General features: G+C 39.2%; 1 protein-coding gene across 2 annotated transcripts in view; it reads left to right on the plus strand.

Moving 5' to 3' along the window:
- LOC109929563 (elongation of very long chain fatty acids protein 6-like) overlaps positions 1 to 24,366 on the plus strand; it is a 117,013-nt gene that overhangs the window by 36,158 nt on the left and 56,489 nt on the right. The window contains exons 1-2 of one of the 2 annotated variants that reach the window (XM_048604851.1): positions 9,732 to 9,751; positions 11,040 to 11,171. In XM_048604851.1, coding sequence (XP_048460808.1) covers positions 11,101 to 11,171 — 71 coding nt within the window. In that variant the 5' untranslated portion in view covers positions 9,732 to 9,751; positions 11,040 to 11,100. Of the gene's footprint in view, positions 1 to 9,731; positions 9,752 to 11,039; positions 11,172 to 24,366 lie in introns of those variants that run through there. The other variant, XM_020529222.2, reaches the window with a different exon arrangement.

Genomic DNA, 24,366 nt, shown 5'->3' on the forward strand with positions numbered 1-24,366 from the left:
AGAAGGGTCTGAGGAAGGGTCACCAGACCCGAAACGTTAACTGTTCTCTCCTTCATAGATGCTGCCAGACCTGCTGAGCAACCCCCTAGGTCACAGCTTCAGGATAACGGTAGGCCATATAGGACTGAGATGAGAAGAAATTTTGTCACCCAGAAAAAATTGGTTGAGGTCAAAATATTGAATGTTTTCACGAAGGAGTTAGATATAGTCATTAGGTCTAAAGAGATCAAAGGATATGGGGAGGAAGTGGTAACAAGTTACTCAGTTGGATAATCAGCCATGATAATATTAAATGGTGGAGCAGGCTCAAAGAACTAAGTGGCCTACTCTTAGTCCTATTTTCTATGTTTCTAAAATCTCCTCTCAGGCAGCACACCACCACACATATGCAAAGACACAGACACACACACACACCCTCCAGCTGCGACAGTCTCACTATCACCCTTCCAGCCCAGTGCCCAGATCAGTATGCTTGAACATGAGAGTGTTCTTGTTGATTTTTAGGAAGTAGAATAGAAGTGCCTCAGAAATGATTCTTATGGCAATGTTCCTCTGAATATTTCACCATGGCATTGTAGCTTTCACTTAAAAACAACAAACATCTTGTACCAGAATAAGGACCTTTAGAATAATGCTATTTAATTATCACATTGTGCAAGTATCTTTTTTAGAAAAATATGGCAGTTTTATACTTTGTCCTATTGTTTCCAAAGTAAACATTCTAAGTCTTGAACTAGACAATTTTTGTGAAGTAGTGCAGTGTCCAGTTCATTGGCAAGAAAGCTGCTGCATCAGTTTAATTTAGTGTACAACGATAGACTTTCATTTCAGTGTTATGATTATTGATAAATGGAGCATAAAGGTTGAGATGTAAACTGTGCACCAGTGACAACAGCAGTAGCTCCTTCTGTGTAGTGCTGTATTAATTAAAATACCACGGGGAATCAATGCTGCACTATTTTTGTGTGTCTGAAGTGGGACAAATGCCTTTGGATGAAAAAATGTAGGTGAATTGTAGGCTGAAAGGAAGACTGATCCACTATTCCTAATGGTGTCCGGTAAGTCAATTATGCTATTTTTAAAATATTTAGTATATGTATGATGTGACTTTGAATAAAGCCTGCTGACAGTATTAAAATATGTTGAATAATAGAGTACCAGGTAAATATATATTTATTCTGTACAGAAATATGGATGTGATTATATAAAGTTAGACCATGCTGCCAGATTGTTAGGCTTTGCAACATCCTATGGAGGATTTAAACATACACCCCCTAGGTTACTCCTCTTGAGCTACAGCTACTGGGTTACCATACTCGTGTGTCACTATCCTGCCCAAAAACTCTAGTATCTTACATATAGTGTGATTTGTACTTTCTGTAGATACCAATGTATGTGTACAAATACATCTGCACACTTGCTTGATTTATATTTATTCAGTATACTTCGGTACAGTTATATCTGACCTTGTCCATTGCTTGTTCAAATGACATATATACGCCAGAGGGTATTGTGGGGAGGGAGAAAAAGGTTGATTTTAAAAATTGATTGCAGTACAGTATCTATAACAACCAACGTTAGCTTATCCATTTATATCATAATATGGAATCATACTTACTTAAAGCGAAATGTGCTTTTCCATAGGTTTTGCAGTTAATCATGCCATTTCCCATTCCAAAAACAGACAGTATTGAAGCTTTTCATCTTGCAATCAAGAGTACTGATCTGCGAGAAACCTGTTGAATGCAAGACGAAAAGCTTAGACTTTGTGTCTCTTTAGCAATGGGGTTAAGACTGTACCACCAAGCAATTATTAATCATACTGCTTGAAAGAGATTTGTGTCTGTCCTTTTTGAGATTATAAAATCAAATGAAGAAATAAGGTATTATCTGATGTATTACTTAAGTAGACCCAGTGACTCTGGTTAGTGCAAGTCTGAAGGTTTACGTATTGGTTGCCGTTCAGTCCAGCCTGAATGTCTGTAATGGCAAAATAGATGCTTTTGATTGATTTATGAAAACAATATTTGAAGAAACAATTCCACGTATAGCCCTATAGAGAAATTGTCATCAAAAACTATCCTGTTTCATGCTTAATTTATTTTTATAAGTTTGAGTTCAGACATTGGGAACGTGTGTGTGTGTGTGTGTGTGTAGAAATTATGACTTCAATTATGGAGTGACAGGGCTGTTTAAAGATCTGGTCAAGAGGGTAGCCAACCTTTATGCAGCAACAACTTTTTATCGTGTGAATCCTGGAAATCTTGGCTAAACTAATCTGTCTGCATTCTTATCTATCCAGTCATTGCCAGTGAATCCTCTGCAGTGATTTCTGTTCCTCCCCCCTAAATTGTTATCTCTGGAGTCACTCAAGAATCTATCCTTCAACCCTTACTATCTCATCGCTGCATGCTGTTCCTCAATGACATTATCTGAAACCATAACTTTAGAGTTGACATATAAGCTGATGATATCTAACCTTACTTCTCCGCTATTTCTCTGTTGTCAAACTGCTTGCTTGGCATCCAGTCCTGAGTTGGCTGAAATTTCCACTTATTAAGAATTTAGGTAATTGAAATGCTTTTGTCAAAAATACCATTGCTGTGATACTGATTCCAGCTGTCCCTCCCTAGTCATTGTCTCAGGTTGAACTAGGCTGATTACACCTTCGCTATTCTATATGATCCCAAAACAGCTTTTAAAACCATATCGTCCACATCACAAAGACTGTCACCTTCAGCCTGTATAATATTGAGAGTTTCTACCCCTGTTCAGCTAATATACTATTGATCCCTCATTCACTTTTTTGTTGCCACCACATTCAACTATTTCACTGCTCTCTTGGTTGCCACCGCCATAAACTTTGATCCTTCAGAAACCTAAATTTGCCCAAAACTCCATTACCTACATTGTAACTTTTACCAAATCCCACTTACTCCTGTGTCTCCTGAGGCATGTTGACTAACTGATTTGATTTTATTTTATTACTGCCACGTATACTGAAAGGTACAGTGAAAAGTGTTGTCTTACGTGCTTTACAGGCAGATCGTACTACACAAGTGCGTCAGCGTAACAGACAGCAGGATACGGTATTACAGCTGGTGAGAAGGTGCAGAGAGATCAACATTAACATTTAAGAGCTCCATTCAAAAGTCTGATAACAGCAGGGAAGAAGCTGTTCTTGAATCTGTTTGTACATGTATTCAAACTTTTATATCTTCTATCTAGCAAAGCCTTGATTTTGAAATTCTAATGCACATGTTCAACTTCCTTTGTGACATTCTGCACCTTAGCTCTGTGACCTGCTCTGCCTCAAAGCTCTCTGTGATCACTTTGGGATCACTGACCTCTTGTACAAAACTCCACAATGATCAACCAGTCCTTCATCTGGGTCTGAAACTCTAACATTCTCTACCGCTCAGTCTCTTTTGCTTCCTTCAAAATATAGTTAATTTTTGTGAACTAGTTGACAACTTTGCTTTGATTTGAAATGTTTCAAAGATTTGAAGGAGATCGCTCACCATCTCCTGAATAATGGCCATCTCTCCTTTTCAGGGATACTGAAAGGGAAAATATCAAATCTCTTGTAGAAACACCAGTTATGTGAGCCTTGTACAATGTAGTGCTTGATCTGCCCAGCATCTTCCTGGCCTCTCCAACCTTTATGTTTTGGTGGAGGCAAGAGACGAGAGCAAGATGGAGGAGTTCGCCACTCTGTCCCTTGTTGGTGCAATTTGCCCCCAGTTAATGTCTTCATCTTGCCCTTGTTACTTTGCAGCATCTGGTGGTCTTTTGGGTGACTTCATGTTGCTGCCCATTCCCCTTGCAAGCTGTTTCAGACTGAGTACTCAAGGATGATTTTGATAAAGTGGAGTAGCACAGTGCTTGTTCTGTAGGTGGATCCTCCAAGAATTTTCGAAACAAACATTGAAAAGTGTTGTTCATGCCTTGATAAATTGTCCCAGAAAAAATCTCAAGTGGTACAAGAGTTATTTTCAAACTTCCAGCAGTAATACGTGCGGCTGCCTCTGCTCAGTAGTATATAGCAGAGTAGCATTATTGTTATGTTACTGTGCTAATAATCCAGAGGCCTGTGTTAATGAACAGGAGATATGAGTTCAAATCTCATCGTAGCAACTGAGGAATTTTTAACTTTATTTAATAAATAAATCTGAATGAAAAAGCTAGTTTCATGATCACCATTACTGGTGCTATCAGAATGTCATTAAACCTATCTGGTTCTCTATTGAATTCTGTCTTTTCGGGAAGGAACTTTGCTGGTATAGTCTCACTTATCCTCCTTAATTTCAGACCAATGCAATGTGATATCCCTTTGAAAAAGCTTGAATAAGCCATTTGATTGTACTCAAGAAGGCAGTTCACCACCTCCTTCTCAAATATAAATTGGAAAGGGCAATAAACGCCAACCTTGCGCAGCTGACATCCACAAAACCTGCTGCGTTGACTAGTTTACTGTCAATCAGCTGGTTGCAGTTAGGAGCAAGCTTTAGGTCAAGTACTGCCCACCACTGAGCCTTACAACCTTGTTAGTGGGCAATAACAGGCAACTTGAGTGGTAGTTCATCTCCTTAATTATCTATTAGGTGGCCGTTCCAAGTGGGAGTTTCAGTTCGTTTGGAAACTGGCATTTCAGCTTGGTGAAAACCAAAAGAACTGCGGATGCTGTAAATCGGGAACAAAAACAAAGTTGCTGGAAAAGCTCAACAGGTCTAGCAGCATCTGTGGAGGAGAAAACAGAGTTAATGTTTCGGGTCCGGTGACCAGTTCTGAGGTCTAGTTCTGAGGAAGGGTCATCGGACCCGAAACGTTAATTCTGTTTCCTCCTCCACAGATGCTGCCAGACCTGCTGAGCTTTTCCAGCAACTTTGATTTCAGCTTGGTGGTTCTTTAAACCTAAAGGAGCCTGCAAAAATGACCCCTTCTGTCTGAGGAAAAGATAAAATACTTTTGTGTTCCAATAGCCGTGTAGAACAGTGAAAATAATTGACGGGGGACTGAGCTGAAAAGCGAGATATAAGCCTACTTATTTTGTATAAGTCTATTGTAGGATTCTCTACTTTAGCCTCTGTTGATGGGGGATGGAGTCAATCTTTGCCAAGTTCAGTTTAAGGACAAAAGAAATTGAGAGGTAAGTTTGTGCTCATTGAAACAGATGATACATTCATTGTTAAAATAACTGGCAAGTATTCTCAAATAGTGAATGTGTATCAAAGAAATTGTCTGAGGGTACTTTACTCAATAACTCAACTAGGATCTACCTTATTCGTTTCAAAATACCTAAAAGTCGGTTTTGGTATTTAAGTAATATTCAAATACGTGGCACTGGAAGTAAACTCGTGCTCATCATTGGTAAATTTTTTAAAAAAGCATTTGGGCAAATCAAGCTGCCAGAATATTTCACTTAATAGTTCAGAATGTAATACCTGGACCGGTTACTTTACTTTTGTCCATTTAAAGAAACATTTTCACTTTTATTTTGAGTGGGCTGGTAATTGCTCCTTGTTAGTGTAATTTTACAGCAGAGGTCCAAAAAGGTACTAAATATTTCTCTGTTTTTATCTCACTTATGTTCAATTTAGCAGCATGAATGAGTTATTAGCCCTGAAATGGCAGAGCTTGAGATGAATTTACAGTGGACAAGTTTTCATCTATTCAAGGGATGTGTTTATCATTGGCACCACTGGCTGGCATTCATTGCCCATCCCTAATTGCCCTTGGTAAACTAACAAGCTGACTTCTTGAACTACTGCAGCCTGTTAGGTGGTATAGGTACACCCATAGTGCTGTTAGGAAGACGGTTCCTGGATTTTGGTTCACCTGTAGTAAAGGAATGGTGATTATAGTTCCAAGAAAGGATGGTGTCTCACCAGGTAAAGAACATGATCGCTGCCCTTGTCCGTTTAGGTGAAAACACTTGTCGATTTCAAAGGTCAGATGCAAAGAGGCTGGACAAGTTGCTGAAATGTATCTTGTAGGTGGTATAAACTGCTGTCACTATGTACCAGTGGTGTAGAGAGTGAATGTTGAAGTGGTGGGTAGGATGTCTGCCAAGTGGCTCCGCTTAAGAGTCATATAACATGGAGAGAGACCCTTAGGTCCAATCAATCCGATCTGGTTGCATTTGGCCCATATACCTCCAAACATTTCTTACTCATGTCATTATCTAAATGTCTTTTAAATGTTGTAACTGTACCCGCATCCGCCACTTCCTCTGGAAGTTTATTCCACACACAAACCACTCCTTTTTTAAAAAAAAAAAAAAAAAAATGCCCCTCATGTCTTTTTCTAAATCTTTCTCCTCTCACCTTAAAAATATGCCCCCTGATCTTGGAATCCCCACCCTAGGGAAAAGACACCTGCCATTCACCTTATCTCTACTCCACATGATTTTATAAACCTCTCTATAAGGTCACCTCTCAACCTTCTACCACAAGTGAAAGAAGTCTCAGCCTATCCAGGCTCATTGATTTTATAAACCTCAACCTCCTATGCTCCATAGAAAAATGTCATAGCCTATCCAACCTCTTTATAACTCAAACCCGTCATTCCTGGCAACATACTGTTAAAACTCTTCTGAACTATCTCCAGCTTAATAATATCCTTCCTATAACAGGGAGACCAGAACTGGACACAGTACTCCAGAAGAGACCTCACCAATGCCCTATACAACCTCCAACGTAACATCCTAACTCCTGTACTCAAAGGTCTGAGCAATGAAGACAAGCGTGCTAAATGCCTTCTTAACCACCCTGTCTACCTGTAATGCAAACTTCAGAGAATTATGTATCTGAACTCCTAAATTTCTGTGTTCTGCAACACTACCCAGGGTCCTACTTTTAATTGTATAAGTCTTGCCTTTGTTTTGCCGAAATGAAATACCTCTCATTTATCCAAATTAAACTCTATCTGCAACTCTTCAGTCCTTTAATCCAATTCATCAAGATCTCTTTGTAATCTTAGATAACCTTCTTCACTGTCCATTATATCACCAACCTTGGTGTCATCTGCAAACTTATTAACCATACTTTCTATATTCTTATCTAAATCATTTATATAAATGACAAACAAAAGTGGATCCAGCACTGATCTCTGTCGAATACTTGCCTGTTTGGTGTTGACCTTGTGTTGTTGGGTCTGTACTCATCCAGGCAGGTGGAGAGTACACTGTTATACTTCTGATTTGTGCCTTTGTGGCCAGAGTCAGGAGGTGAGTTTCTTAGCTCAGAATTTCAAGTTCCTACTTACTCCCATAGCCACAGCATATTTGGCGAAGGTCCAGTTAACTTCATGGTTAATAATGATCCCAGTATATTGTTGATGATAAATGTTTTTGAATGTCAAGATGTGATGGTTGGATTCTCTCTTGTTGGAGATGGCTATTATTTGGCACTTGTAGGACACCAATGTTACTTGTCTCTTATTGGCCAAGCCTGGAAGTTGATCAAGTATTGTTGCGTTTGGGCAGAAACTGCTTCAATTTCTCAGCAGATCTGAATAAAATTGAAAATTGCAATATCAGCAAACATCCCAACATCTAACTTTTGTTGGAGGGAAGAATGAAGCAACTGAAGGTTATTGGGCCTTGGATCTGAGGCTGACCTGGAACGCATTCCAGGGTTGAGATGACTAGCTTCCAACAACCACTACAGTCTTCCTTCTGGGCTAGGTGTGACTCTAACCAATGAAGAGCTTTCCCCCCAGTCCCATTGACTTTAATTTTGCTTGGGCTGTTTGATGTCAAAGCCAGTCACCCTCCCAGTAAAATACTATATTAATAATTATAATATATTAAAATGGTATATATTTCCTTCCCTCATATTATTACATAAAGCAAGTATGGTGTAATTCTGAAGAGGATGCAGAAATGGACACAGTGTTTATATGTGTACAAATTGTTGCCGCAGGACAAATTGCAAAAGCAGTTTTTAAAAAAAAAAAATCCGTGATCCTGGCCTTTCTAAAATCGAAGTATAGATAGAAGGAAGTTTTGATGACTATTTATGAAACTGTGTTTCAGTTTCAACTGAAGTATTCTTTACAATTCTGAGGGATGTAAAGGCATTAAACAAGGTGGAAGGATAATGAGAATGCTTTCAGGGTTGAGGGACTTAAACGGGTAGATTGAAGAAGTTGGGGGTTGCTCTCCTAGAAGAGAAGATTAAGAAGAGATTTGATATACTTGTTCAAAATCGCACTGTGATGGAGAGAAACTTTGAAGGGATTTGAAAACCAAAAAACACAGATTTAAGATAACTAACAAAAGGAATGACTATGTTTGGATCTGGATTGTAATGTCTGAGATGGTGGTGAAGATAGATTTGGTTCTGGTTTTCAAAATAAGAACCTGAAGGTAAAATAAGTTTAACTTCCCAATCGGGATACAAAGTTAAAATGGATTTTTCATTCTATAGTTAACATATTCACTGAATATAAACTTTTCATCTTGTGACAAACTGCATTTGATAATAACGCACTTCTAACTTTTATATAAAGTGTATTATGTGGAGAAAACATAAGGTGAGAGATTGTTTGTTTAATGGCTTTATATTAATGAAAGCTGCAAGTATTTTGTGTTCTATTGAAGTCATAAACATTTCAAAACTCCTCTTCTTAATCGTAGCTCATAGCAAACTCTATTACCTGTAGCATAACTTCCACTAGGAGTAGAATCTTTCCAGTCCCTGAATAATGTGGGTATTGGTGAGAAGGTTGGGCAAATAGGGTGAGATTGGCAATAATCAGATTCTTGATGTCAGGAGCAAACTGTCTGATTTTTTTTTTTTGTTTTCCAATTAATTTCTGAATAGTAAAGTGAGAATCTTGCTAATGAGTGGCAAGAAGTCTGCATGCATTAGCATTCCATTATTAGTAAATCTCGCTTCCTATGCAGTTTTTCATCCGCTCACCTGACAGATAGAAACTAGATGGCAACAAATCCCAACACGAATACCCAAGCAGTTACCTTGCTCCTTGGTTCTCCATTCCGGAAAGCAGTCACCAACATCTCAGGACACGCTCCATAGACACAAACTGCCCATACCCCCATCCATATATATTGGCATTAGGTATCAATTAGCCTCGCTGCATCCTCATAGCACATATCTGATACACTTTCAAACTAGTTCTGCACTTCAGTGCTACACTTTGGAGCACACCAACACCTTTCATTGGAATGTTGTTGCCAGGATAAGCACCTAAGTCCTGAATTTGCTTTGGGTGCATTTCCGGACTCCTTGCTTGATCTCTTAATGCTCACTTATTTTCCACATTCATGCTCACAGCATCTCTCCATTGCTTTGTGTTTTGTGTTTTGACTCCTCAGCCAGTGTTTTAAAGGCTCACAGTGCTTCTGTGTTGACTTATCTTTCAGTGCAGAGACAAAGCTAGGCTTGTCATGGTTGTCGACAGTCATCGGTGAAGTGAGTGGACAGTTTGATGTATGTCACTACGGTACGGCAGTCTCAGACCTGCACCATCTGACAGTAGCATATGCGGCAAATACACTGCATCAATTAAATGGCCATGTCTCAAAGGCAAAGCAAAGTAGTTCTCAGTCTCTTTACTTTATTCTTTATTCATTCACAGGATGAGCGCATTGCTGACTAGACCAGCATTTATTGGTCATCCCTAAGTTAAGAGTCAACCACATTTTTGTGGGTCTGGAGTCACCATTTAGGCCAGACCAGGCAAAGATGGCTGTTTCCTTCCCTAAAGGGCATTAATAAACCAGGTGGGTTTTTCCGACAATCAATCCATGGTCGTCATTAGACTCTTAATTCCAGATATTTATTGAATTCAAGTTCCACCATCTGCTGTGGCAGGATTCAAACCAAGGTACCCAGAATATTACCTTGGTCTCTGGATTAATAATCTAGCAATAATTCCACTAGGGCATTGCCTCCTCTATCAAGTCAAGGGAGATAGGACCTGGTACTGTACGTCAAGGGCAGCCCCAGCTATTCGCCCAGAGGCTTTGGGGGTAGTCATTTTCAGGGGTTCTGTATCTTTGAAGTCCAGGAGGTACACGGATGAGTTAGGGGTCAGGTCATTCATCAGCCAGCATAGACCACATCAGTCAGGAGCATGGGATGCAGTCAGTCCTGGGATCTGTCCACTAAAAGTCAGGGAGGGGTTATCAGCGGCCACTGCTTTGGGAGGAAGTCTTGGAATTCAGTTATGTGGCTTGGAGGCAGCATACTGGGATTGGGGGATTAATAATTATTAAGTGGGTATTTCATTATACGGGGTGGGTGATAGAGAGATAATGGAGCGTGGGATGGAAAGAGGTCCTGTAGGAGGGTGGATCATCAGCAGTCACCCTGCCTCCAATGAGGTGGAGGAAGGGTGGAAAAGAAGACAAATACCTCACTGTGCCAGGCATGATGACTTTATATGCCAGGCATGATGACTTTATATCCCTGGAGGATGAAGTCTAAAGGTAAATAGTCAAATAAACAAGTTGGGGAATGTGGGGAAGATCAAAGCCACTGGCGTTGACTGGGAAGCCTACTAAGAAGGGAATATGGAATTTCGGGTCACCTAAGCTAAGAAGTTGACTGTGATTCACTGCACGAAGCGTGACCACCTTTTCCTTCCATCCAATTAGCAAGTGCAGTATAGAGGTGAAGATAGCTGCCATCTCATTCTGAGTTGGCAGGGTAAGTGTTTCATCCTGTGAGGGAGGGGTCTTACCAAATATCATTAGATTATTGGCCTAAGAATACGTGTATGTTTTAGTTCTTGATGTTTTATCATATCAATTATATTGTTTATAAATGGGAAAAATATTTACACCAGTGACAGCAGTTTTTACTTTGGATAGCAAAGATTGTGATCTGTCCTCAATACAATGCAACTTTGTGATTCCCTTTTTTGCACTAAATTGAGTAATGAGGCAATGTACAGTTTCATTTAAGTCAGGGATCTTTGAGAGTATGTTGGTATTTACAGGCAAAGGATGCTTAAGCTCTGCTGTTTCTCATCAGTGCACTAACAGCTATTTGTTGTTCTATTTTTAGGAAAAAGTCTTTCTTGTATTCAGCTCTGTATGCAGCATTTATATTTGGTGGTCGCCATTTGATGAAACAGCGAGCAAAGTTTGAGTTGAGGAAACCCTTGGTGGTGTGGTCACTGAGTCTTGCACTCTTCAGGTAAGTATCACCTCCTTTCCTCCTGTTTAATGACCTTCAGAGGCATTTCCTCTCGATTATGGTATGCATGAATGAGAATTGTAATCACCTCTAAATTCATTAACCAGTGATCATAAAGCAATAACAATTCTGGCCTTGACGGCTTTCTGAAGAAGGGTCTCGGCCCGAAACGTCAGCTTTCCTGCTCCTCTGATGCTGCTTGGCCTGCTATGTTCATCCAGCTCTACACCTTGTTATCTGACATTTTGTTACCTGCTTTTACTTTCTTGTTTACTTTTGTATTGATTGTCAGCTGTTGAAAACACTTTATTGTTTTTGCCACTTTTATTGTTTTTTATTGTGATGTTTAATGCAATACATTAAGTTATAGTGCTGTGTAAAAATAACAACATTACTTGCCTTATTTATGAAGAGACTTGGGTTTCTTATCACAATATCAATTAATTGAACGGACATATCCTTATTGTCCTTTTTTAAGTGATCACACTTAGTTCTTATGAAAAGAAAACTAGATGGCAATGAGTCAATTTTTTTCTCATAAATTTCAATACATTTGAATCAATGGTACTGCTCTCTGCTTTGTATATTGAACATTCTTGTTCAGGACACCTTTGTGAGCTTAAATAAGAGCAAAAATGCTGCAGACACTGGAAATCTGAAAAAAAAATCAAGTGCTGGGAAAATGCAGCAGGAGTGGCAGATATCCGTGGAGAGAGATTGGTAAAGTTATTGGAATTTTGGATGTAATAAGGACTTCTTATTTCTCAAATTATATATAGCTTAGAATTTAAGCATTTAGAATGATCTTTGTCCCAAAACAGAAGTCTCAAATTGTATAGATTCCATGGTCAGAGAATTAATTTGAGGTCAGAAGTAGGCCATCAATAAGGTCATGGCTTACCTGTTTGTGTTTCAAATTCCACATCCCATCTGACCTAATAAACCCTGATTCACCTTGTCTAACAAGAATTTATGTATGTATGTCCTAAAAATATTCAATGATTGCACTTCCACTGCCTTCTGAGGCAGAGGGTTCCAAAGTTGCTCAATCAACATAAAAAAGCTTCTTTATCCTAAAAGGTCAACTCTTAAGTTTAAAATTGTGGCCCCATGGACTGACCTAAAAAGGGAAATATTCTTGTCCCTCCATCTGTATTCACCTTGTCAAAACCAACATACTTCAATCAAATCACCCCTAGACTCTTCTAAACTCCAATGGAAACAAAAAGAATCTGTCCAACCTTTCCTCATGACAGTCAGCTCTTTCGAGATATCTGATAACCCTCCTCTGAAGTCCTTCCAATGCATTTATGCCCTTTAAATATGAAAATAGCACATAGTATTCCAGATGCATTTTCACCTATGCCCTGTTATAATTGAAGGATAACATTGCATTGGCATTCTTGATTCTTTGCTGTACTTGAGTACTAGTTTTTTTGTGACTCATGCAGTATTATACCTACGTCATTCTGCTCCTCAGAATTCTGCAAGCCTTCTTCATCATAAGTCTGCTTTTTTTTAATCTTCCTGCTTCATATTTTCCCACATGATATGCTGTACATCAGATTTTTTTCCCCATTCTTACAGCCTGTCTATATCAAACTGCAATCTTCTTATATACTCTTTAGAACATACTTTCCTACCTCTGCAAATTTACCTACCATGCTTTCACTCCCTCATGTAAATCAGAGATATAAATCATGAAAAACTGAGGCCCAAGCACAGACGTTTGATGACTCGACTTGTCACATCCTGCCAATCAGAAAAAGACTCTCTTATGTGAACTGTTATCTGCCAGTCAGGGAGTCTTCAGTTCACACTAATATGTTAACCACTACACCTTGAGCACCACCTTTTGCAATAATTATTTGCATGGCATTTTGTTAAATGTTTCCTGGAAATCCGAGTACAGGCTTCTCTTTATCCACAGCACTGTTGCTTCTTCAAGGCACCCCAATCAATCGTGATTTCCTCTTCTCAAGGCCATCCTTCTTTCCAGTTACCTTAAGATTTTTAAGTGACCACCTACAACCTCCTTTTGATTGATTTTAACACATTGCCCATAACAGATATTAAGCAAATTGGACTGTAGTTTCTGATATTCTGCCTCCCAACCTTGAACAGAGGAGATATTATCTACTTTCCAGTCTGATATAACCTTTCCCGAATCTAGTGACAATCCTGAAAAAAAAGTTTCAGTTGTTCGAGCTGATTGAAAATGTTGCTTTTGTTTTGCAACTTTAGATAAAAGATGAGGGAGAAAAAAATTGTGACCTTTTCAAATATCAAAATTTATTTAATAGATTTCTTACTATTTGTATTTTAAAATAAGCACTATATGCCACAAAGAGTAGTATAATTATTGTAGAAAACCTTTCAAGTTTTTATTTACTTTTCTCTTTCCCAGTTTGGAATTTTGTGATTCAGATTGCCATCTCTGATCACCCAAAATGGTTGGCTTAGTTTGCAGCAGTTTTCAAACACTGCTGTTAAAAAGATTCAATGCTACATGTTGATGTTGTTACGTTGAACTCGTAGCAGAATGAATAATTACTACTTCTACTGATCCACTGTAATCATTATTAACCTGTAGAGATAATTACTGACTTATATTTGGCACAAATTATCACTTAGTGGAATTTTGGATGCATAGGATAACACACCTGCTATCTAGTTTTTAGCCATTTACTTTAAGGGGCGAGAAGCAGTCTTCCTATTCTGATCTGCATTCATATAATGTAATCCTTCTATTTAGGGAATACAAAAACAGAAGCGCTTATTGAAGAGTGCCATTCGTTCTCAAAATGATGATATCATACTACAAATCCCACTTTGACATTGGTATATCAATTTATTTTATTTCCTCATAGTCACTTTGAAAGAACATCCAAATGCCATTTAAATTTTAATGGTAACAAACCCCAGGCAAATAGTTGAAGTTCCAGTTAAAACAAAGGGGAGAACAGTTTGAAAAGTATTGCTTTAAATGCTAGAACTATTCCCTCTTGTTTCTGAACCAAAAAATGAGAGATTTCTACGTGCCACTTTTGACCAGGAGGGTCCCTGTCCTGCGTTGTCAAGCTGGCATATGGTGGCAGCCCTGAAATTGACCTCTGTGACTGTGGGCTCAAAAGGGAGTAGCGAGAGAGGAAGGAATTGACCAGGGCTCCGACCACTCATAATGAGCGGGCACACGAGGGCGTTCTCCAAGCAGGGTGCTGGAATTGCATGTGATGGCCCCTGTGTTAACCAGCTGATTTGTTTGGTATTGGAAAGCTGAACACACCACCTCAACAGTGCAGATCAATGCCCACTGAGGCTCTCTAGGTGAATGATGTTGAAAAAGAGGGGAGGTGATGGCCTAGTGGTAATATTGCTGGTCTGTTAATTTAAATAAAGGATATCCTTACAATCTAAAATCTACATTTCCCTAAATCTGTCAATCTTGGCCTTGAATATACTTAACGACCCAGCCTTGACAGTCCGTTGTGGTAAAGAATTCCACTGAGGAGTGGCAGATGGAGTTTACTTTGGAAAATGTAAGCTATTGCATTTTGGTAATACAAACAAGGACAGGACTTAGATAATTAATGGTAAGGACCAAAAGAACTGCGAGTGCTGTAAATCGGGAACAAAAACAGAAGTTGCTGGAAAAGCTTAGCAGGTCTGTCAGCATCTGTGAAGAAAAAATCCGAGTTAATGTTCCAGGTCCAGTGACCCTTCCTCAGAACTCAGTTCTGAGGAAGGGTTGCCGGACCCAAAACGTTAACTCTGATTTTTTCTTCATAGATGCTGCCAGACCTGCTGAGTTTTTCCAGCAACTTCTGCAATTAATGGTAAGGCCCTGGGTAGTGTTATAGAACGCAGAGACCTAGGGGTTCAGGTACATAATTCTTTGAAGTTTGCATCGCCTTTATAGATAGGGTGGTTAAGAGGCATTTAGCACGCTTGCCATCATCGCTCAGACCTTTGTGTATAGGAGTTAGGACATCATGTTGAGGTTGTACAGGACATTGGTGGAGCCACTTTTGGAGTATTGTGTACAGTTTTGGTCACCTTACTATAGAAAGGATATTATTAAATTGGGAAAGGGCTCTGAAAAGATTTACCAGGATGTTGCTGGGAATGGAGTGTTTGAGATATAAAAATAGACTGGAAAGGCTGGGACTTTTTTCACTGGAGCGTAAGAGGTTGAGGTGTGCCTTTATTGAGGTTTATAAAATCCTTAGGGGCATAGTTAAGGTAAATGGTACGGGTCTTTTCCCTTGGGTGGGAGAGTTTAAAACTAGGGGACATATTTTTAAGTTGAGTGGAGATAGATTTAAAAAAAGACATGAGGTACAACTTTTTAAACAGCGCGCTTCAAGTGTGGAATGACCTGCCAGAGACAGTGATGAATGCAGGTACAGTTGCAGTGTTTAAAAGACATTGGCATGAGTACATTAATAGGAAAGGTTGGGAGCAATATAGCCAAGTGCAGGCAGGTGGTCAGTGTGGACTGGTTGGACTGAAGGGTCTGTTTCTATGTTGTATGACTGAATCTGATTGTAAAGCCATGTATGATCAGGATGACAAGGAAGTTTATTGGTGCAAGTCAGTTAGTTAAGTGTAGGAAGGGAGATATAAAAGAGAGGTTAGTACAGTTGGAAAGCAAGTGTACTTACAGATCTGTTATTCTGCCCTGACTCTTCCTATTGTGTTGCTTAAACTATAACTACATCTTAGTGTATGTATTCTTTCAAATCACTCTCAGACTTTTGTTCTATTTTTCTGTTGTTTTTGATAATTCTGTATGAAGAAAGTTAGTGATTTTAATGCTTTTGATAAACTTTGCAGCATTTCATTTATAAAAGTGGCTTATACTACTTCACCAAACCACAGGAATTACTATCTTGTTGATTGGTTCTAAAAAATAAATACAAAAGGCTGTTTTGAAATGTCATGCTATGGTTGGTGGTCAGTGTTACCATGGTCTCCTTACTCCTACATTGTGTGAATTCCCAGGTCCTTGCCATTGAAGTATCAATTATTCTGTTAATTTATTTAGCATGTTCAGGTTTTTATATTTCCTTTATTCAGTTTTCCAAGAAGATTTAAGACATTAACAGCTGTCGTCAATAGATTGGTAACTTGCAGCGCTAGAAATTGCTTTCAAATAACTCTAAAGGTTCATTTCCTATTACTGGAATGTGAAAGAAAATCTAGCAAATTGTAGGTAGAAAATTTAATGGCATAAATTACAAATTATTGGCCAATTTATGTTACTAAACTTGCAAATATGAATCATCTCATCACTTCCCTGGTGAATGTCAAAAAAAATTGCTGGATGACCTCCATGAGTGTAAATTAAGCTGACTGCTGTTAAGTTAGGACTGGCATTTAAGTTACTGCAATGCCACTCAACCTTTCTAACTCAGAGGGGGACCGAGTGTCATTTTTGTATACTGTAAATTTGTTTGTAGAGGTCATTTTCTCATTTTTAATATAATCTGATTCACTTCTTATTTCTATTCTTGTACTAGTTTGATGCAAATTCGCCCAATTTCTTTCGCTGTTGTTCAGCTTCTTTCTTGATTCTTTTAGTTTCATTGGTCCCATTGCTCACCATGGTACCAGATGCTGCATTCACCTCATTGTGCCATTATTAATTGTCACTTCAAGCAATTTACAGTGTACATATCTTTTGAGTTGAAGTGTGAAAAGTAAACTTCAACACTTGGAGCGCTCTGCGAGACAATCTGCTTCAGCAGCTTCTGGCACAACATATCCCCAAATGATCTCAGCAAATTTTTGTTAAACTGCTTTTGTAAGAAAAGCATTACAAGAGAAATATGAGCTCTGCTACGGCATTCTCATGGTAACGTGTAACTAATTCTGTTTCCTTCTTTACCACGAAAAGAGCAAAGGCACTCAAGACCCTTGACCCTAAGAAGCTATGTACAACTTGGAATTTTACATCTAGAGTAGAATCTTCCAGCTAGGCTTTGATTTTGATGTCCCATTCAACACTGCAGTAAACCACCTGCAAGGAAATCATCTAAAGCACATCCCCATATATTGGGTTAAGCATGAGTGCACGAACATTTGTTTAATTTCTGGAAATAATTATAGCTTTTATATTTTAATCTTATATTCAGAATCACTGACCTTCAATCTGTTTACATAACATGTTCATCACCTAAATAATTTTCTCAGTTCACAGAACAGACTGCTAGGGAGTGCTTACATCATGTTTCCTGTATTATTCAGTGGAGGATGAAAGAACAGAGTAAGTTGAGAAATCCAAGCACCAACACCATTCATTATTGAGCAAGAAGGACCATTTTGCAGTGCAAGAGTGCAGCAAAACTGAAGACACCAATAATAGTTGCACCAAATTGAACCATTGTTGGCAATAACTGGTGACAAATTCTATGTGGATAAAGAACAGCAATTGTCTAAAGCCTCGAGTTAATTTGCCTCCTTTAGCCTGCCATTTGCCTGCAACTTACTCCAGTCTTCCTTCATAGTCTGCATCTTTTGCGCTTCTGATAATGTGTGGTGTATGTGAAGTGAGCATAATACAACCTCTTCTTGAGCAGTGTTTGGCTGTGATATGAGATCATGCAGGTTTGTTTAATGCATTTGTGAATACCTCGTGGTTGTGTCTGTATCAAGTCAGCATTGTCATTGTCATCCTTCAATGTGACTAATATATGATAAGAGAAAACTCTTTCCATATCCATTTTTAGACAGTAAACGGTATTAAGAATTTGGGCATGATTTTTCAACTGGAGGTTTCTTGCCTGCCACCTTACAATCATGGTAGCCCCACAGAAATTTAACTTTCTGAGGATCATTAATTGGTTGGCAGTCTGTCTTCCACCCCTCATTCAGATAATAGCCTGGCCTCAAAAGATGGAGGGGTGTGCCTCACAGCATGGAGAGGCAGCTCTGGTCACCTGGAGGTCTTGATGGAGAAACCAGAGGAGGGACAGAGCAATCCAGGGGCAAGGCCCTGTAAGGATTCCTGATGTAGAAGGGGAGGCCTTCTGCTTTTACACTTCAGGCCTGAGCAAGCTGCCATCCTGGGCATCCACCCTGCCCCTGAACAACAACTGGTAGCATCATTATCAAGTCTGGGAAGGAAGTGGCCCTTAATTGGCTACTTGGAAACCTAAATTGTCTGATCCCTAAAATTGTTGACAGGTTGAGACTTGGTGGGAAACCCACCTTAGCAATTTTTCAGGCTGTCCACCTGCCTTTCAGTAATCCTTTAATGAAGTACAGTACTGTAAATGTCTGCTGTTTATAGTCTTGAGCTTTCTTTCAATTTCCTAACATGAAAGGCTTTGTGAACTGTCTTCTGAGAATCTCCAACCTTTCCCAACCAATCTTTTTCCATTTGAGCTATTTGGAGCTTGAATTGTAAAGAATGATAAGAAAAGTCCAGTTTCAAGTGATCTGACCAATTAAAGGCCTGACTTGATTATGGAGATCTGTTTATAATGTATGACTCAATTTATGTTATATTTCTGAGAAAACTAAATGATATGTCATGCTAATTGAAGTCACAAAAAGTGATTATGCTGTACACTCCCCTTTGTCTTGTGACAGTCTGGTTCCTTGTTTAGATTCAAGACCATTTCAGCAAAAAAGAAAAGCTCTTCTGCATTTGGTCAACACAATGAACTACTAGCTGTGAGAAAGTGCCATTCTGTTGGAATAAGGAAATAACATTATTGTATGATGCTGTGTTAAAGCAAATTGCTTTTGTATTTTCTTAAGTATTGCTATTGATATTTACCTAATCCTGACATCTTGGTGTTGTGGTTTGTGATCAGAGTCCTCCTTCCTCTTAAATCTGTGCAACTTTAGCATTCCCTTGAAATAGGGATCAGAGAATCAGGACTGTAGCAGAGTCTGAAATATGTGTTAATGCCTTGCTTAGAAAGCACAATTCCTTTGAAGATATTCACTTACATTTTGACTGACATTGCTCCAAAATGTTTGTTTTCTCTGTAAGCCACCTTTTGAACTCTTGTGGCTTTTGGACATTTTAAAGCATCTTCAACAGTGGAAGTTATCTTTGGATCACTATAAAAGCTAGTATAGAACCTAGGACCTTGGGGGAAATACCCAACAAAAAAAAATTTGAGCCTTCTAAGCCGAAGCCAAGCTAATGCTCCTTATTGTTCACTGTTTGCTGTTAGAATTCTCCCAATGCAAACACGTTCCCATTATTGCCCCAGGAAATCATTCTTTCATATAGGTTTGAAATAAAAAAATCATGGATCAGTAAGCCTGACCAGTTAATTATTAAACCCTGCATGTAAACAGACCAAAACCCCATGCTACTTATTAAAATACAATTTTCTAAAATAAATGAGATTGAAATAAAATAAATCGCACGACTTGAATTACATCAGACAGGACTTAATTGCTTCCAATAGATGTGAGCTGGGTGAGGTCATCGTTCATTGACTGTAAATTTGTTATTGTTTGAAAGGCAGGCAGTTCCTGTTTATTTCCAGAAGCAAATGCAGTTATTATTTTTGTTTTCTCTTCGTTATTCCTATGATTCAATGAAAGTTAATGTTTTCAACTGTTTGAAGGCTTTCCAATGTGTGATCCTCTACATTGATCATTGACAAGGTATTATGCTACACTGGGGCAAAAACAGAAATTGTTGAAAAAGCTCAGCATATCTGGCAGCACATGTGAAGAGAAATCAGAGTTAACGTTTTAGATCTGGTGACCTTTGGACCCGAAAACATTAACTATGATTTCTCTTCACAGATGCTGCCAGACCTCCTAAGCTTTTTGAGTTTTGTTCTGTTTTTGTTTCTGATTTGCAGCGTCTTCAATTCTTCTGGTTTTTATGCTACACTGGGGGTTTGAAAAAGCATAGCACCCTTTCAGACAGGGTTCCAAGATGGAGTGCTTAAGTCTGGGCAGTCTGTAGCTTCATTCTTGCAACTTCTGTTATTATGACAGTTGATCAGATTGGTGATGTAAAAGCACAATACTTTTTACGAATCTGAAGTTCTTTTTCCAATGAAATGTTACTCATGCCAGCTCGATGCCCTCAGAAACCTTTCTTTTTTGTTTCCCTCCCACTATGTGTGCTGTGAAGTCCTATTCACACCGGCTGGTAGTGTTTGACTTGGTGTATAGCTGGGCTTTACATATGGCAATAGTGGCGCAAATCCTGGATGGTTCCAGCAACTGTGAGTACCTTCACCACTGGTGAGTGTGTGTAGGATTGAGCCCTGCACAGTGGAGGCATGGTGCATACATTATAGCAGTGGATGATTGCATGAGTTAACTTGCTGGATTTCAGAGGGCAACCCTGAATGAAACGCCCTGAAATTGAGACTTAGCTGATTTTTTGGTAAAATTCAACCCCAATAGTTTCCTGTGGTCAAGGTCTTGAATTGTGGAACATGAATAAAAGTAAAAAGAATTTGTGTGTACATAATGCCATTTGTGATCTTGAGACTTCCCAAACCAGGAAATCATACATTGATCATGTCAATTCCCTTTAGGATATTTTATATTTCATAGAATCTCTACAGTGTGGAAACAGGCCCTTCACCCCAACAAATCCACACCGACCCTCCGAAGAGCATCCCGTCTACCCTTTCCCTGTAACCCTGCATTTCCCATGGCTAACATACCTAATCTACACACCTCTGCACACTATGGACAACTTAGCATGGCCAGTCCACCTAGCCCGCACATATTTGGAATGTGGGAGGAAACCAGAGCACCTGGCAGAAACCCACGCAGACATGGGGAGAATGTGCAAACTCCACGCAGGCAGTCGCCCCAGGGTGGAATCAAACCCGGATCCCTGGCGCTGTGAGGCAGCCATGCTGACTGCTGAGCCACTGTACCAGATCATGCCTAAGATTTCTAAAAGAAAGGGAATATCAACCTAGTCGACTTAATGTCACCTCACTGACAATTCTATAATTCCAAGAATCAGTCTAAAGAATGTTTGCCATCTTTCATCAACTATGTCCTCCTCAAATGTGTATAAACCCATAAATGGTTCCCCAAGACTCAACGTAATTGTAGCAATCCTTTTTTTTAATTCCTGTATTCCAAGCCCTTTCTTACAAAGGCTAACATGTAATGTCCTTCCTTAATTTCTTACTATGTCAACGTTTTAACATCTGGTCGCTTATGTAAAAGGACACAATCCTTTTGAACACAGAACACTAACGTTTAATAATATCTCATCAGTTAATAGCATACTCTTACCATTCTAATTTTCCTCCAAAAGTGCATAGCATCATTATATTCTAGTTGCCATCTTGTCACACACTCACTTAACCTGTCTACATCCCTTTGCAGCTTCATGGTACCCTCTTCATGGTGGCTGACCCAAGTTACGTCAACCTGAGATACCAAGCAGAGCTTTGGTTTAATTTCATCAAAAAGATGGTAGCTGTGACAGTGTGCTCCTTAATTATTGCACAGGAGTGTCGTCTTAGATTATATGCTCCAGTCTCTGAAGTGGGAATGGTCTTTCTAACTTGGACAAGACTGATACTGACATTGAACCAAGGTTGATTTCTTGATGTAGACTTAAATACAAGAGAACGAGCAAAGATAAAATTAGATTATTTTCATAAAGAGCATGGTGATTTTCTGGAATCTACTACTAGACTTAGTAATTGAAGTAGAACCTATATTAATACTTACAAAAAGTTGGATGGCTGGTTAAATAAATATTATGCAAACAGTGCAAGTATAAACAATTAGATGATCAGAACCACGAAATTGTTACAGCATAGGAGGTTATTTGGCTCATTGTGTCTTCAGTCCAATCTCCTTTCCTGTTTCTCAGTCCCGACTTCTCCAATCTATCTCCATAACTCAACTCTCTCATGCCTGGAACCAGTCTTGTAAATCTTTTTTGTACTCTCTCCAGTGCCTTCACATCCTTCTTAAAGTGACACTCTTGTGGTTTCTTGGCTTATTCTTGCAACATATTTTTAATAAGGGTGTCACATTTGCAATTCTCTCCAGGTCTTTGGCAATGCCCTCAGTTGAAGGAAGATTGAAAAATTATTACTGGTGCGCCTTTGCGATTTCCATTCTCACTTCCCTTTGTAGCCTTGGATACATACTTGTCATGCCTGGTACCTTGTTAACTTTAAGTATGGGCAACCCACCTGATACCACCTCCTTATTAATTTTAGTAATCGAATTTCAAGGGAGACTAATCTTTATAGTACCATGACTGGACTGGTCATCCAGAGGCCAAGGCTAATTGTTACAATTCTGCACACTGGAGTTTAGAAGGATGAGAGGTGATCTCATTGAAACATATAGGATTGTTAAGTGGCTTGGCAGGGTAAATGCTAAAAAGGGTGTTTCCCCTCATTGGGAGAATCTAGGACCAGAGGGCATTGTCTCAGAATAAAGGAGTGCCAATTTAAGATGCAGAGGAATTTCTTCTCTGGGGGTTGTAAGCCTTTAGAATTCCTTCCTACAGAGAGCTGTGGAGACAGGGTCCTTGTGTATATTCTGGCTGAGATAGATTCTTGTCAGTCAGGGAACCAAGGGTTATGGGGAAAGGGCAGCAAAGTGGATGTGAGGAATGGTGGATCAGCTATGATACTATTCAATGATGGAACAGGTTTGAGGAGCCGAATGGCCTGCTCCTGTTCCTATTTCTATTGGTTTACAGGGTAACATGCTGGAAATCAAGCCCCGTTATTCCTGGAGTTGTCACAAAATTTAAAGATTTTTTTTGAAAACCAAAGGAGTCACACTTAGGAGTCACAGCTTACAACTGCTTTTGCAGGGAAGACAAACTGTTTTTTTCCCGGGTTCATAGTGAGTTTGCCTTGCAGAGCACAGAGAGAGACTAGTCCCATGCTGGAGGATGATTCAACATTTCTATCTCACTGTAAACTTATTCCAGCTCCAGACTGCTCAATTATAGAGAACCAATTACATAATTGTTGGCAAGTCTCGATCTTTGATAATTGGTCACTTATTCATAGACCAATTAACATTTTGTTGCTAACAAAAGCTGGATCTGTACACTTTCTTGGCTCCAAATCATCTGTAATTCAAACTCCATTTACTGATTGATTGAACAAGCAGTTGTCTACACCGTGCTTGCCATGAGTCTTGGGTCACTTGTTTTCAAAACTGCAGCCACTCTTTCAAACACTTTGTCTTTTTTTTTAAAAAGATCATTTTTTTTCTCATTTCAGTCCCTGGTTTTTAAAACCACAAAAATAAAAAGACACCGGTCCTTCCCTAGTGCTGTGGGGTCATGGCATTTTGTCCCACCACAGTGCTGGTGGAATTTAAGTCCAATGAATAAACAATGGAATTGAAAGCCAGTACAAGTAATCGTGATCATGAAATTATCATGGGCATAAATGCCTATCTGGTTCATCAATGCCCTTTTGGAGAAGAAATCTGCTATCCTTATCTGTTTTGATCTACATGTGACTCCAAACCCACAGCAATACCATTGACTCTCCTAGCAAACTACTAGGTTCACAGTGATTAGAAAATGAGCAACAAATGCTGACTATGCCAGTGATGCCCATTTCTCTTCCAAGTATCAATAAAATTTCCCTTTGTCACTACTAGAAGTAGTAGTTCTAGATTCAGTATGGAAGTAGGGAGGTTATGTTGCAGCTGTATAGGATATTGGTTAGGCCACATTTGGAATACTGCATTCACTTCTGGTCTGCCTGCGATAGGAAGGATGTTGTGAAACTTGAAAGGGCTCAGAAAAGATTTAAAAAAATATATTGCCAGGGTTGGAGGATTTGAGCTATAGGGAAAGGCAGAATAGGCTAGGGTTATTTCCCTGGAGTTTATAAAATCATGAGGAGCATGGATAGGGTGAATAGGCAAGGCATTTTCCCCAGGGTAGGGGAGTCCAAAACTAGGAGGCATAGATTTAAGGTGAGAGGGGAAAGATTTAAAAAGGATCTAAAGGGAAACTTTTGCACGCAGAAGGTGATGTGTATAGAATGAGCTGCCAGAGAAAGTGGTGGAGGCTGGTGCAATTACAACATTTAAAATGGGACTCTGGGTAATCCAAGATGGAGGATAGGAAAATATTGTGGCTGTAAGAGCTGCTGCTTTGTTTTTTGAGGTATTTTCAGGGTTGGCACTGATTTCCTTACATTTCAGGAATAGTAATTATTGTTCTGCAAGCTGTTATATTGTT

Source organism: Rhincodon typus, chromosome 1, assembly GCF_021869965.1.
Source record: "Rhincodon typus isolate 14 chromosome 1, sRhiTyp1.1, whole genome shotgun sequence".
Taxonomy (NCBI): Eukaryota; Metazoa; Chordata; class Chondrichthyes; order Orectolobiformes; family Rhincodontidae; genus Rhincodon; species Rhincodon typus.